Consider the following 13,607-nt stretch of genomic DNA (forward strand, 5'->3'; position numbering starts at 1 on the left):
TCCAGTATCTACCCCCTCAAACAACATCACCAAATAGAGATTACCCCTGGTCACCACCACATTGCAGTCTGTGGGAGCTTGCTGTGCGGAAATGAGCGGCTGCATTTTGTACATTGCAATGGCTGACTACACATCCAAATACTTCACTAAGGGCAGCACGGCGGCGCAGTGGTTAGCACTGCTGCCTCAGGACGCCGACGACCCCGGTTCGAATCCCCGGCCCAGGGTCACTGTCCGTGTGGAGTTTGCACATTCTCCCCGTGTCTGCGTGGGGTTCACCCCCACAACCCAAAAGATGTGCAGGTTCGGTGGATTGGCCACGCTAAATTGCCCCTTAATTGCGGGGGGGGAAAAAAGAATTGGGTACTCTAAATTTATTTTTAAAACCCCAAATACTTCACCGGCTTTGGGGCACCTGGGGCGGTGGAAGCCGCTTTCGAAGTGCAAACGTCTGCTGCTGTCTCTCTGGGGGGGGGGGGGGGGGGGTGACAGGAGGTGGTTAACAGTCTGGCATGACCCACATCAATCTTACTGCATCGACAGGGGGATGGGGACCTCCTCTGCCAGCATCCCAAACCCTACAGCTTTCCTGAGAGAGAGAGAGAGGGAGAGAGAAAGAGAGAGGAGAGAAAGAGAGATAAATGCTTTTGCCACACAAGAGCAGGGGCTGGGAGCAGAGAGAGTGACTGCTGGAGTTGGCAGTGACTGGCTGTTAACTGCCCTGCACTCATTCCACACTGAATCCGACCGAATCAATTCAGTGTTTTTTAACTAATGGGTGAGTGGGACTGTCAGCTGGTGTGTGTGTGTGTGTGGGGCTGCCGGGTGGCATTGCTTTGAGAGAGTGTGTGTGTGTGTGTGTGTGTGTGCAGAGGATTTGCACTGCCCAGATCGAATGGAGGGAGGAATAGACACAAAAGTTTATTTCGCCTGCTGCTGATCCTGTTTTTTTATTTTTGCAGATGCAATGGGTTTGTCTGCTTTCTTATTTTTGGAGAGGGGGGGAAACGGGGTGTAGCGGAGCCGGTGAGGAGCTGAGAGATTGAGTGCAGAGTGGGTGGGGGGGGGGGGGGGGGGTGGGAGGTTGGATTTGAAGCTGGCTGTGAGAATTTTCACCCAACATCTGGCCAGTGAGAGTGGCTCTGCAACCCCCGGAGACCTGTTGGATTTGAAGGCTGCTGCCTGGACATGATGTTGACCATGGTGACCGTGCTGATGTTGTCCTTGCCCGGGACACACTCGGGGCCAGCTCCAAGCGACGATGTGGACACCGGGATTGTAAGTAGCACTTTGCTGTGTGAAGCTGGGGGAGGGAAGGAGGGAGGCTGGGGCTGCTGCACAAAGATACCAGCTCAATTCAGTCTCACCCTAGGCTGAGTGCATAGGCAACATTCAAATGCAGGGAATGCTTTGTGGGTCCGGAGAATGGGGTTCAGATTTAAAGGCAAAACAACTGTGCAGATTGACACTGAAATGCCAGCCTCGCTGATAATGCATCAGCCAGCAGCCTGTGCCAACTTTCACATTGTGTAAATGCAAGCTCCATTGCAGAATCCTGGATTAAACTCACTCCCTGCACATCCCTGGCAGTGTGTGGGTGGGGGTGGATGGGGGAAGGGGGTGGGGGAGAACAGCTGCTCTCAAACCCTGCCTCTGACACCCCCCCCCCCCCCCCACCCTGGACAGACAACCTGCCACGGTGCCTGCAAATGAGGTGAAAGGGGGATTTTGACAACCTACAGGTTGCAATCAAGAGGCCACCTCTCCATCGTGCTGCCCTTTTTGAAGCTGGCACCGGGGAAGGGGAGGGGGGGGGGAGAGATTTGCAATTTTCGCAGTTTAGACAATGTTTTCTTCTCCCACAATTTGGTGCAAATTGGAATATTTCTGGGCACCCATCTGGCAAACCGTCATTTGAGAATCTTTGTTTTCCAAAAACAGAAGGAGGAAATTTAAAAATATATATATTTTTGTTTTAAAATTCATTTTTCTTTCTCGCAAGTAAGGGGCAATTTAGCGTGGCCAATCCACCTACCCTGCACATCATTTTGGGTTGTGGGGGGGTGGGACCCACGCAAACACGGGGAGAATGTGCAAACTCCACACGGACAGTGACCCGGGGCCGGGATCGAACCTGGGACCTTGGCACCGTGAGGCAGCAGGGCTAACCCACTGTGCCACCGTGCTGCCCTCCTTGAGCTCTCTTCAGACAAAACCGCACATCTGAGAGTCTTCCAAAAGAGAGTGTGTGCCCCCCTTCCTCGCTGACAAGCCGGCTCAGTCGGCCGTCTCTGCCTCCAGAGAAAAACTTCTTTCATCATTGGCTCTTGCTGCATTTTCAGACCCTTTTTGATTCTTCAAAGGTGAAAAAAAACGTGTAAAAATGGTCCACATTTTGACAAAGATGACAGAGGGAGGGAGCGGGTTCATAAAGAGGGCAGCAGTCCGGAGCAAACGTCTGTAACTGGCGCAGGCAACTGCAGCCTGTTTATTTAAAACAAAAATATCCAATTTTTACTTGCACAGAATTTCTTTAAATGTGCCCAAGACTGAGATTGTGGGAGAGCTCCCCCTGATGGCTCATTGCCTGATAGACACTGTGACATAGTACATAGAACATACAGTGCAGGAGGCCATTCGGCCCATCGAGTCTGCACCGACCCACTTAAGCCCACTTAAGTGATCTTTATCTGGAGGGTACACATCCCCGGGATGTGTGAGTGAAGCCCAGTGGGTAGTGGAATTGCTACATAACCTGGCCCCATAACTTGAGCACAATTGTCCCGTCCCTAATCTAACAAGTAACTCACAGCCTGGCTGTGTGAGAGTCCCAGAGATCCGCCACAATGCAGGATGTGCTGTCAGACTGCAGCCCAGTGAGTTTGAGATGGGGGGAGTCTATTGGGGAATGGTCTGTGCGTTCTGTGTTTGTGTATCAGTAAAAGCCCCTCACAATGGGGGGAGCTGTTCTGTTTCTTGGGTTTCTCAGTAACTGGGAGTTCAGCTTCTTTAGTTCCAAAAGAAAAAAATGGCATCGGCTTTTATTTAGATTTTGATCATCTACAAAAATAGGCAGACGGCCAGATTCTCCAATTCTAAGGCTAAATGCGGAGGATGCGTGGTGTTCTACTTGGAAAAGAATTGCCGGCGCCCCCTCACCAATGCTGCGACCGGTATGGGGCTAGCAGCCTGCCACGTAAAATGCACGGCCTCCGTGAGAATTGCCGGGTTCGTGGCCGTGCATGCCCATGCCGATGAGCTGCAGTCTTAGCGCTGTACAACATGGTGTCGGCCGTGAGCAGACCCGATCTGCCAGATAGTGGCCCCCTGGCCACCCCCAGGCCACCGCCCACCAGTCGCCCCAGCCCTCGCGGAAGCTCCCCCCCCCCCCCCCCCCCCCGGCCAGCAACACAGCTCCTGCCCGACTGTGGCGGCGCTGGACGCAGTTCGCAGCTGACACGCCGGCTTCCTGCACGGCTGGGACCACATGTCAACAGCGGCATCGTACACCCGGCCCATCGGGGGCGGAGGATCGGGAGAGGGCCTTCTGGGGACGTCATGAGGCCGTCTCAATGGCGTGCGGCGCGCAATGCAATGATGCTGTTTCGGAAGGGGCGGAGCATCCAAAAATGTGTAAAACAGGCGCCGCCCCCCGATTCCATCGTAAAAAGGGATTCTCCGCCCGATCGGCCATTACGAAATCGGCATTGGGAAATGGAGAATATCGCCCAGAGTATTTCAGGCAGTGGCTTCCTGTTGGGAGTTTCTGCACTGACTCAATCATCAATCTGTGAATGGCAGGCCTTCCATCTTCAATCCAGCTTGATCCATTTGCTAAATGAGATAGTGTTTACGTGATTGTATCAAGTCAGCTGTGTGTCTATAGGTTTTAACTCTTGTTTCAGAACCAGGCGGTTATGGGTCCAAGTCCCAACTGAACATGTAATCGAGGCTGAAACTCCCTGTGCAGCATTGTGACAATGCTGCACTGTCAGAAGTGTCAGATAACAGATGATATGTCAAACAGAAGACCCATTTGCTCTCTCAAGTGGAGAGGGTGCAGAGGAGATTTACCAGGATGTTGCCTGGTATGGAGAGTGTTAGCTATGTGGAGAGGCTGAATAGACTCGGACTGTTTTCATTAGAAAGCCGGAGGTTGAGGGGTGACCTGATAGAGGTCTACAAGATTATGAGGGGCACGGATAGAGTGGATGGGCAGGCACTCTTTCCCAGGGTGGAGGGGTCAGTCGCCAGGGGGCATAGGTTTAAGATCCGTGGGGCAAAGTTTAGAGGAGATGTGCGAGGCAGGTTTTTTACACAGAGGGTGGTGAGTGCCTGGAACGTGTTGCCAGGGGAGGCTGTGGAAGCAGATACATTAACGGTGTTCAAAAGGCATCTTGACAAACACATGGATAGGATGGGGATAGAGGGATACGGCACAAGGAAGGGCTGAGGGTTTTGGCAAAGATTGGTATCATGACCGGTACAGGCCTGGAGGGCCGAATGGCCTGTTCCTGTGCTGTATTGTTCTTTGTTCTTATTCTAATAGATCCCAATCTATCACAATCGGAAGAAGAGTGGGGAATGTGCTGCCCAAGCCAATACCTATACCTCAACCAGCAGCACTAAAAGATCCAAGTAACTGGGTATTTATCTCATCGCTGTGAGTGGGATCTTGCTATGCGAGGTGGATCTGCTGTGTGTACTACATTACAGCAGTGACTGCAGTGCAAGTGTTTCATTGGCTGCAAAGTGGCTCCGGACATCCTGAGAGTGTGAAAGGCGTGACTGGTGACTGACCCCTGAACCCTGGGAAAGAGTTCCTGCCCATCCACTCTATCCATGCACCTGATAATCCTGTAGACCTCTATCAGGTCACCCCTCAACCTCCGTCTTTCTAATGAAAACAGTCCGAGTCTATTCATAGCTAACACCCTCCAGACCAGGCAACATCGGCGTCCAAAAACAGATAATTTCCCTTAATTTAAATAGGCAATCTCAAAATCCATTTCCATTTGTATAGCCGTGTGTGTTTCGAATCCTAATCGGCTCTCCCATTGACTTGCCACTGCCACTTGTGGATATTTTGCAAAAGCTCGCCTCTTTTCAGCTAGGCAGTAATGCTCCCCCCACCTCGGTATCTGAGCTCCCTTTTACAAATCCAAATGAGATCACGTTCATGGGATGATTCAAACTCTCGGAGGCCACAGCCCCGTGGCTCACGGCCCCCGTCTCGAGCATGCAAACTGCACAATTTGGGACCATTTCCTCGTGGGCTAAAATGATGCGGCAATTGCACCTCCTAGTGGCACGAGAGAAATACCAACAAAGCGCCTGCATGTCTCCACAGCCCCTGTTTGCTAAGTCGGTATTTGTTAGTGGTGGAGCATTTTGATTAAAGGGACCTTTTGCACCCACCGAAAGAGAAAAATGGGACCTTGGTCTGATATCTGTGCGAAAGCAGCAATTCCAGACAGTGCAGGGCTGCCATGGCAACGCAATGGGGGGAGGGCCAGCTTAAATTAAGGCTTCAGTTCCCCAGAGTGGGTCATTAAGCCACAGACCTCTGACCCAGAGGTGTCACTGAGTCAAGTTGGGACAAATGCGTGATTTGGGCTGAAGGATAAATCACTGAATTTCCTTCTGAAACACTTTGATGCATTTGCGTGCTCTCCGAAACAATAAAGAATACAAAGGGGCTGGATTCACTGTTTTGGAGGCTCAGTGCCGATGCCGGCGTGGGAACTGTGGTGTTTTTACGGCGGCTAATTCAGCGCCGACCAGTCACCGATCCTGCGACCAGTGAGTGGCTGGCATCCGCGGCCAGTAAAACTATCGGCTCCCAGGATATAAATGCCTTTGAATTGCCGGGTCCGTGGCCTGCAACGGTCGCACCTGACCTGCCAGAGAGTGCCCCCTCCCCCCGCCCACACCCTGGCCACCCCCCCACCAGTCCCCCAGCCTTCGCGGAAGCCCACCCCCTCCCGCCCACACCCTGGCCACCCCCCCACCAGTCCCCCAGCCTTCGCGGAAGCCCCCCCCCCCCCCGCCCACACCCTGGCCACCCCCCCACCAGTCCCCCAGCCCTCGCGGAAGCCCACCCCCCCCCACCCGCCCACACCCTGGCCACCCCCCCACCAGTCCCCCAGCCCTCGCGGAAGCCCCCCCCCCTCCCGCCCACACCCTGGCCACCCCCCCCCCACCAGTCCCCCAGCCCTCGCGGAAGCCCACCCCCCCCCCCCCCCCCCGCTCTCGGCCAGCAGCACGGCTCCCGACCGCTGAGACCGCACGTCAACCGCGCAGCCGGGAACACGGCCCACCGAGGGAGGAGCATCGGGGGAGAGCCTTCAGGTGACGTGCGGCGTGCGGCACGCGATGCGATGACGCCATTTCAGAGAGGGCGGGGGAATCAAACCGCCATCGCCCCCGATTTGGGCGTCAGAAGGGATTCTCCGCCCGATCACCAATTACAAAATCACCACCGGGGTACGGTGAATCCTGCCCAATCAATTTGGTGCCCAGACTATGTTTGCTGCATATGAGACCCAGCCATAAACCTGCCATCAAGAGAGCAAAGCAGTCCCCCATGTGAGGTCCAACGTTTATATATTCATAGAACCCCTACAGTGCAGAAGGAGGCCATTCGGCCCATCGAATCTGCACCGACGCTTTGGAAGAACACTACCCATGTCTACTCACCCACCTACCCAGTCCTAGCCCCGTAACTCTATAACCTAGTCCGCACATTAATTGGCACTAAGGGACAATGTTATCATGGCCAATCCACCTAACCCGCACACCTTTGGACTGTGGGGGGAAAACCGGAGGACCCAGAGGAAACCCACGCAGACACGGGGGGAACGTGCAGACTGCGCACAGACTGTGACCCAAGCCGGAATCGAACCTGGGTCCCTGGTGCTGTGAGACAGCAAATGCTATCACTGTGCAGCCCCCAATGTTAGTTGGAAGTCGAACATTGTAGGGTTTAGGCGATGATTTATCCAGCGCCAGCGTTAATGGCTATCTTCAGCAGCAAGTGCTTTTGTTGTCACTTTCACCTTAAGAATTACCTTGTACTGAATGTTGTGCAGGGATTTAGTCTATAGGTACTGCAGACATCTGCTCAATCAACACAGCTCTGAACCACTGAACCCAAGTCCTGGAACTGTGTAATACCTCTCTTCTTTTTAAAAACCTGACTGAAGTTTGAGAGGAGCTATAAGTTGATTTTCTATGAATCATTTTGAAATATTCTTTTTTTCTAACTGTGCCGCACTCGATTAGACACTGGGATGAATTTTGAATGTTGGCCAACGGAGATTTGGAAAAGCCAATAGCGCTGGCAAAGATCCGAAATGTGATCTCTATCTAATTAACGGGGGTATAAAAGCAAATTACTGCGGATGCTGGAATCTGAAACAGGTCTGAGAACGCGCACTAACAGACTCGAAAATAGCTTCGTCCCCGCTGTTCCCAGATTCCTAAACGACCCTCTTATCGACTGATCTGGGGCGGGATTCTCCGACCCTCCGAGCCGGAATCGTGTCCGGCGCGGGGACGGAGAATAGCCGTTCACGCCAGAATTCCGGCGCTTCTGCGATTCTCTGCGGACCCACCAGCCGCGTGCGCGCGGACGATGCGGTGCCGGTCGGGGGCTATTGGAAGAGGCCCCCACGGCGATTCTCCGCGGTAGACCGGCCGAACCCCCGCCGGCGTGGTTTACATCTGGTACCACCCGGCGGGAGCTCAGACCTGCGGCCGCTGTGGCGGTCCTGGTAGGGGGCGGAGGGTATCTGACTCCGGGGGGGGGGGTGCCTCAGCGGTAGGCAGGCCCGCGATCGGGGGCCACCGATCGGCGGGCCATCGCGGTCTGCAGGGGAACTACCTTCCTCCACCCGGGTCCTTCATGTCGGCGCCGCCCACGCCGAAGTGGGCCACCGCGTGGACCTGCTTGCAGCCGCCGTACACATGCGCGCCCGCCCGGTCTAGCTTGCAGGGCCCAGCTGGCAGCCAGAGCTGCGGGACACGTGCCGGGGGCTAGCAGGAGAAAGTCCGGAGTGATTCCCGCCCGTTTTCCGGCAGGTATGGGGCTTAGTCCCCAAAAGGGAGAATCCCACCCCTGAAATCTTCACACATCTTCGCTACAGTACTGCACCCAATACCTGTGTCTGTGTATTTACATTGTGTATTTTGTGTCGTCCCTATTATGTATTTTCTGTTGTGTACGGAATTATCTATCTGGACTGTACTCAGGACAATACTTTTCACTGTACTGTCATTTCTACCGAGGTACAGTGAAAAGTATTGCTCTGCGTACATTCCAGACAGATCATTCCATCCATGAAAAAACATAGGAGGTACGATAGATACACAATATAAATACATAGACACAGGCATCGGGTGAAGCATACGGAGTGTAGTACTGCTCAGTAGAGAAGGTGTGTGAAGAGATCAGTTCAGTCCATAGGAGGGTCATTCAGGAGTCTGATAACAGCGGGGAAGAAGCTGTTTTGAATCTGTTTGTGCGTGTTCACAGATTTTTGTATCTCCTGCCCGATGGAAGAAGTTGGAAGAGTGAGTAAGCCGGGTGGGAGAGGGTCTTTGATTATGCTGCCCGCTTTGCCCCAGCAGCGGGAGGTGTGGATGGAGTCAATGGCTGGGAGGCGGGTTCGTGTGATGGACTGGGCTGTGTTTACGACTCTCTGAAGTTTCTTGCGGTCCTGGGCCGAGCAGTTGCCATACCCAGGCTGTGATGCAGCCCGATAGGATGCTTTCTATGGTGCATCTGTAAAAGTTGGTAAGAGTTAATGTGGACATGCCAAATTTCCTTAGTTTCCTGAGGAAGTATAGGCGCTGTTGTGCTTTCTTGGTGGTAGCGTCGACGTGGGTGGGCCAGGACAGATTTTTGGTGATGTGCACCCAGAAAGCTGTCAACCTTCTCCACCTCGGCCCCGTTGATACTGACAGGGGTGTGTACAGTACTTTGCTTCCTGAAGTCAATGACCAGCTTGATGCACAATCAATTGCACAAAGACGAGAGTTGTATACAACTGAGGCTTTATTGCTCTAAGATGTCTGGCCTCCCACAGCAGCTGGCGAAATGGCTGCAGCATGGAGGACACGCACATTTATACTCTGCCTACTGGGCGGAGCCAGCAGGCAGGGACTACCGACGTACCTGTAGTCTAGGTCCAACCATACATCACCTAATATAGGTGCACTGGTGGTTTACCACACAGCTCTTTAGTTTTGCTGACATTGAGGGAGTGATTGTTGTCGTTACACCACTCCACTAGGTTCTCTATCTCCCTCCTGTATTCTGACTCATCGTTGTTCGAGATCCGGCCCACTACAGCCGAGGCATCAGCAAACCTGTATATGGAGTTGGAGCCAAATTTTGCCACGCAGTCGTGTGTGTATAGGGAGCATAGTAGGGGGCTGAGTACGCAGCCTTGCGGGGCCCCAGTAGTGAGGATGACCGTGGAGGAGACGTTGTTGTTTATCCTTACTGATTGCGGTCTGTGGGTCAGAAAGTCGTGGATCCAGTCGCAGGAGGAGGAGCCAAGTCCTAAACCATTTGCGTGAGATTGTGAGGAAAAATCACTGGACTATGAATCACTGCAGCCTTTAAATAAAGTGCTGCAGCTGTGATTTGTATCAGAGTGAAGTTTCACGAACTTGGTGATTTCTAATACTGGGGAGAGTTGTCCGTTATTTGACAAAGAAGTAGAATGAGTTTTACAGCACAGGGACAGTTCTGTGGTAGTATTTATGCTCCAGATGGGCCCCACTTCATCCCACCCCATCGTCACATCCATCTGTTCCTATCTCTCCCATGTGTTTATGCAGCTTCCCTTAAATACCTCAACACTATTCACCTCATCCACTTCCTGTGGGAGTGAGCCCCTCTCTGGGAAAAGAAGCTTCTCCTGAGTTCCCCACTGGATTTTTTAGTAAATGTCTTATACTTGTGGCCCTTAGTTCCAGTCTCTTCCACCAGTGGGAACAGCTTCTCTGCCTCCTTCTCAAATCCCCCACCCAATCTTAAAGACGTCTGTCACATCCCCTTCTCTTTACTGTCGATGACTGCCAAGCGAATCAGGGGGCGGTGCCTGTTTTACAGAAGCTCCGCCCCCCCACCCTCCAAAACGGCTTCATCGGCGAGTACGGCGCACGGCGTTGGGGCGGCCTCAGGACGTTACCTGAAGACCCTCCCCCGATGCTCCGCCCCTGATGGGCCGAGTTCCCGGCCGCGCGGTCCACGTGTGGTCTCAGATTTCGTGGACCCGGCATGGTGGTCTCCAGCGCCGCCACAGTCGGGGGAGGGGGAGCCATGCCGCTGGCTTGGGGGGGGGGGTCCTCGGCGAGAGCTGGGGGGACTGGTGGGGGGTGGGGGGTGGTCCGGGGGTGGCCAGGGGGTGCCCGGGGGGGGGGTACTATCTGGCTGGCTGGGTCGGCATGTGGCCGGCTCCAGGTTGTACGGGGTGACCACTGCAGGCTGTCGCCGTGCACATGCCCAGCCACAGACCCGCCAATTCTCCGCGGCGGCGGCTAGCCCCTCACCAGTGGAAAGGTCGGTGCTGGGGCCTCGCCGCTTTATCCGGCGTAGAACTAGACACTTTCTCCGGACATAGCCTCAAAATCTGGATAATCCAGCCCAAAAACGTCTGCAGCGCTCCAAACAACATCGAACTAAACACAACATTTCAACTCTCTCCCACTAAAGCACTTTGTTTGTTTCCTTTGTGGCCTTATTAACCTGTAATGCTATTTTTAGCAATGCACATGCCAGATCGGCCTGATCCCTTTGCTTCTCTGACCTCGATGAAACTCTTATTTTCAAGAAACATGTGATCTTCCTTTGCATCCTATCAAAATTCACCACCTCACACTTTCCTGTCTTGAAATAAATGTGATATTTACTCGTGCCAGCGGGCCTGAATTTAACAAACCAATCAAGCATTGCCCACGCCCAACGCCACCTTCAGTATTCGGAACCAATCCCCTAGTTCCTGACACTGATGTCTTTGAAATAAATTGTTGTCACTTTCCTTGCCTTCATCTTTCCGCCCACCACTGTCCCCAGGCAGGGAAGCTGGGGGGCTCCAGCTCGCCGACCTCCATCCACACAGTTCCTCAGCCCGACCCCAGGGCATAGACAGTGATTGGTGACCTTTCACCTCTCTGACCCTCCCAGCCCTAGACTGGGGGAAGGTGAACAGTCCTGGCTTGAATACTTGGCCACACCTCAGGAGACCAGATTGCTTTATCACGGCTGATCTATCGGAAGTAGGTGAGGGATGTGCCGGAGGAATTTTCCATACATTTTCCTGGATTCGCCATAATGTTTTCTCTCTCTTACCTCTTCCCAGGGAGGTGTGAGGCCGTGTGTCCAGTTTAAGATTGGGGAGAGGTCTGATGGTGGTTCAGCTGTGGCTCAGGGTAAGAACCCTTACTCCTAGGCCTCATGTCCCACTTCAGGGATCTCAGCGCATAATCCGGGCTGACGTTTCCAGCGGTGGAGTGCTGCGCTGGCACAGGTGTCAACTTTTGGGCAAAACTTTAAATCGAGACCCAGTCTGCCCTGTCATTAGAACATAAGAACTAGGAGCAGGAGTAGGCCATCTGGCCCCTCGAGCCTGCTCCGCCATTCAATGAGATCATGGCTGATCTTGTGTGGACTCAGCTCCACTTTCCGGCCCGAACACCATAACCCTTAATCCCTTTATTCTTCAAAAAGCTATCTATCTTTATCTTAAAAACATTTAATGAAGGAGCCTCAACTGCTTCACTGGGCAAGGAATTCCATAGATTCACAACCCTTTGGGTGAAGACGTTCCTACTAAACTCAGTCCTAAATCTGCTTCCCCTTATTTTGAGGCTATGCCCCCTAGTTCTGCTGTCACCCGCCAGTGGAAACAACCTGCCCGCATCTATCCTATCTATTCCATTCATAATTTTAAATGTTTCTATAAGATCCCCCCTCGTCCTTCTAAATTCCAACGAGTACAGTCCCAGTCTACTCAACCTCTCCTCATAATCCAACCCCTTCAGCTCTGGGATTAACCTAGTGAATCTCCTCTGCACACCCTCCAGTGCCTGTATGTCCTTTCTCAAGTAAGGAGACCAAATCTGAACACAATGTCAACTGGGTGCAAAATCCCGTGGCACATTCGAAGAATAGCAGGTGAATTGTCCCATTTATTTACCCTCAATGAACATCAGGCAAATAAAAGATTGTTCTGTCAATATTACATTGCTGTTTGTGGGATCTTACTGTGTGCAAATTTTAGAGATGTAGTTACAACAGTAACTACATCTCTAAAGTGCTTAATTGGCAGTAAAACACTTGGAGAGGTGTTGAGGTTGTGAAAGGTGCTATAGAAATGCAAGTCTCCTGGTCATCTCTGATTTGATCTGTTTGACGTTGTTGCGTTTCTCTTATCTGTTAATTTGTTGATCCTCTTGAACTCTGCACTTCCCGCTTAATATCGGTCGGTAATGCGACAGATAATCTTACTTTTTTTAACTCATCACAAGATCATAATCTCTCGGCGCAGGGGATTAAAGGACATCACTTATTAATCTCCCGGCGTCTGTTTTATCTGTAATCACATCTGACTGATTACACCCGGTGGGTGGAATTTTCCTGTCGTTAGTCAGAGTGACAATCTCTAGCTGAAACCCGGCCTGTCGCTCTCTAGCTGCAGAGACCAGCTTTCAGTTTCCGAGCCTCTCTGAACCCCCACCGCACCCCATTCACAAACATCAGGGACTCTCTCCCCGCCCCTCACCACCACCACCATTGGCATCAAGCCTCTCACCGTGCCCCCCCCCCTCCCCCCCCCCCCCACCCCAAGCATCAACCTCAAGGGTCTCAGTTTAATATTTAGTGGACCTTTTGTGAATTGATTTGGATTTGGATTAGATTTGGTACCTTGTGTACCAAAATACAGTGAAAAGTATGGGCAGCACGGCAGCACCGTGGTTAGCACTGTTGCTTCACAGCGCCAGGGTCCCAGGTTCGATTCCCGACTTGGGTCACTGTCTGTGCGGAGTCTGCACGTTCTCCCCGTGTGTGCGTGGGTTTCCTCCGGGTGCTCCGGTTTCCTCCCACAAGTCTCAAAAGACATACTTGTTAGGTGAATTGGACATTCTGAATTCTCCCTCTGTGTACCCGAACAGGCGCCAGAATGTGGCGACTAGGGGATTTTCACAGTAACTTCATTGCAGTGTTAATGTAAGCCCACTTGTGACAAAAAGATTATTATTATTGTTCTGCGCACAGTCCAGACAGATCGTTCCATACAGGAAAAACGTAGGACTAACGATAAATACGCAATGTAAATACATAGACACAGGCATCGGGTGAAGCACACGGAGTGTAGTACTGCTCAGTAGAGAAGATGCGCGGAGAGGTCAGATCAGACCATAAGAGGGTCATTCAGGAGTCTGGTAACAGTGGGGAAGAAGCTGTATCTGTTAGTGCGTGTTCTCAGACTTCTGTATCTCCTGCCCGATGGAAGAAGTTGGAAGAGTGAGTAAGCCGGGTGGGAGGGGTCTTTGATTATGCTGCCCGCTTTCCCCCGGCAGCGGGAGGTGTAGAT

At 52.6% G+C, this 13,607-nt stretch overlaps 1 protein-coding gene across 2 annotated transcripts in view; it reads left to right on the forward strand.

Annotated features, from left to right (window-relative positions):
- The first annotated feature begins 622 nt into the window (after positions 1-622).
- mmp17a (matrix metallopeptidase 17a) overlaps positions 623-13,607 on the forward strand; it is a 134,629-nt gene continuing 121,644 nt past the window's right edge. Inside the window, exon 1 of one of the 2 annotated variants that reach the window (XM_038803438.1) lies at positions 623-778. Coding sequence is in view for 1 of the 2 variants with exons in the window: in XM_038803355.1 (XP_038659283.1) it covers positions 1,189-1,278 (90 nt within the window). In the remaining variant the exon portion in view is untranslated. Of the gene's footprint in view, positions 779-1,084; positions 1,279-13,607 lie in introns of those variants that run through there. The other variant, XM_038803355.1, reaches the window with a different exon arrangement.

This window comes from Scyliorhinus canicula, chromosome 1, assembly GCF_902713615.1.
Source record: "Scyliorhinus canicula chromosome 1, sScyCan1.1, whole genome shotgun sequence".
Lineage (NCBI taxonomy): Eukaryota > Metazoa > Chordata > Chondrichthyes > Carcharhiniformes > Scyliorhinidae > Scyliorhinus > Scyliorhinus canicula.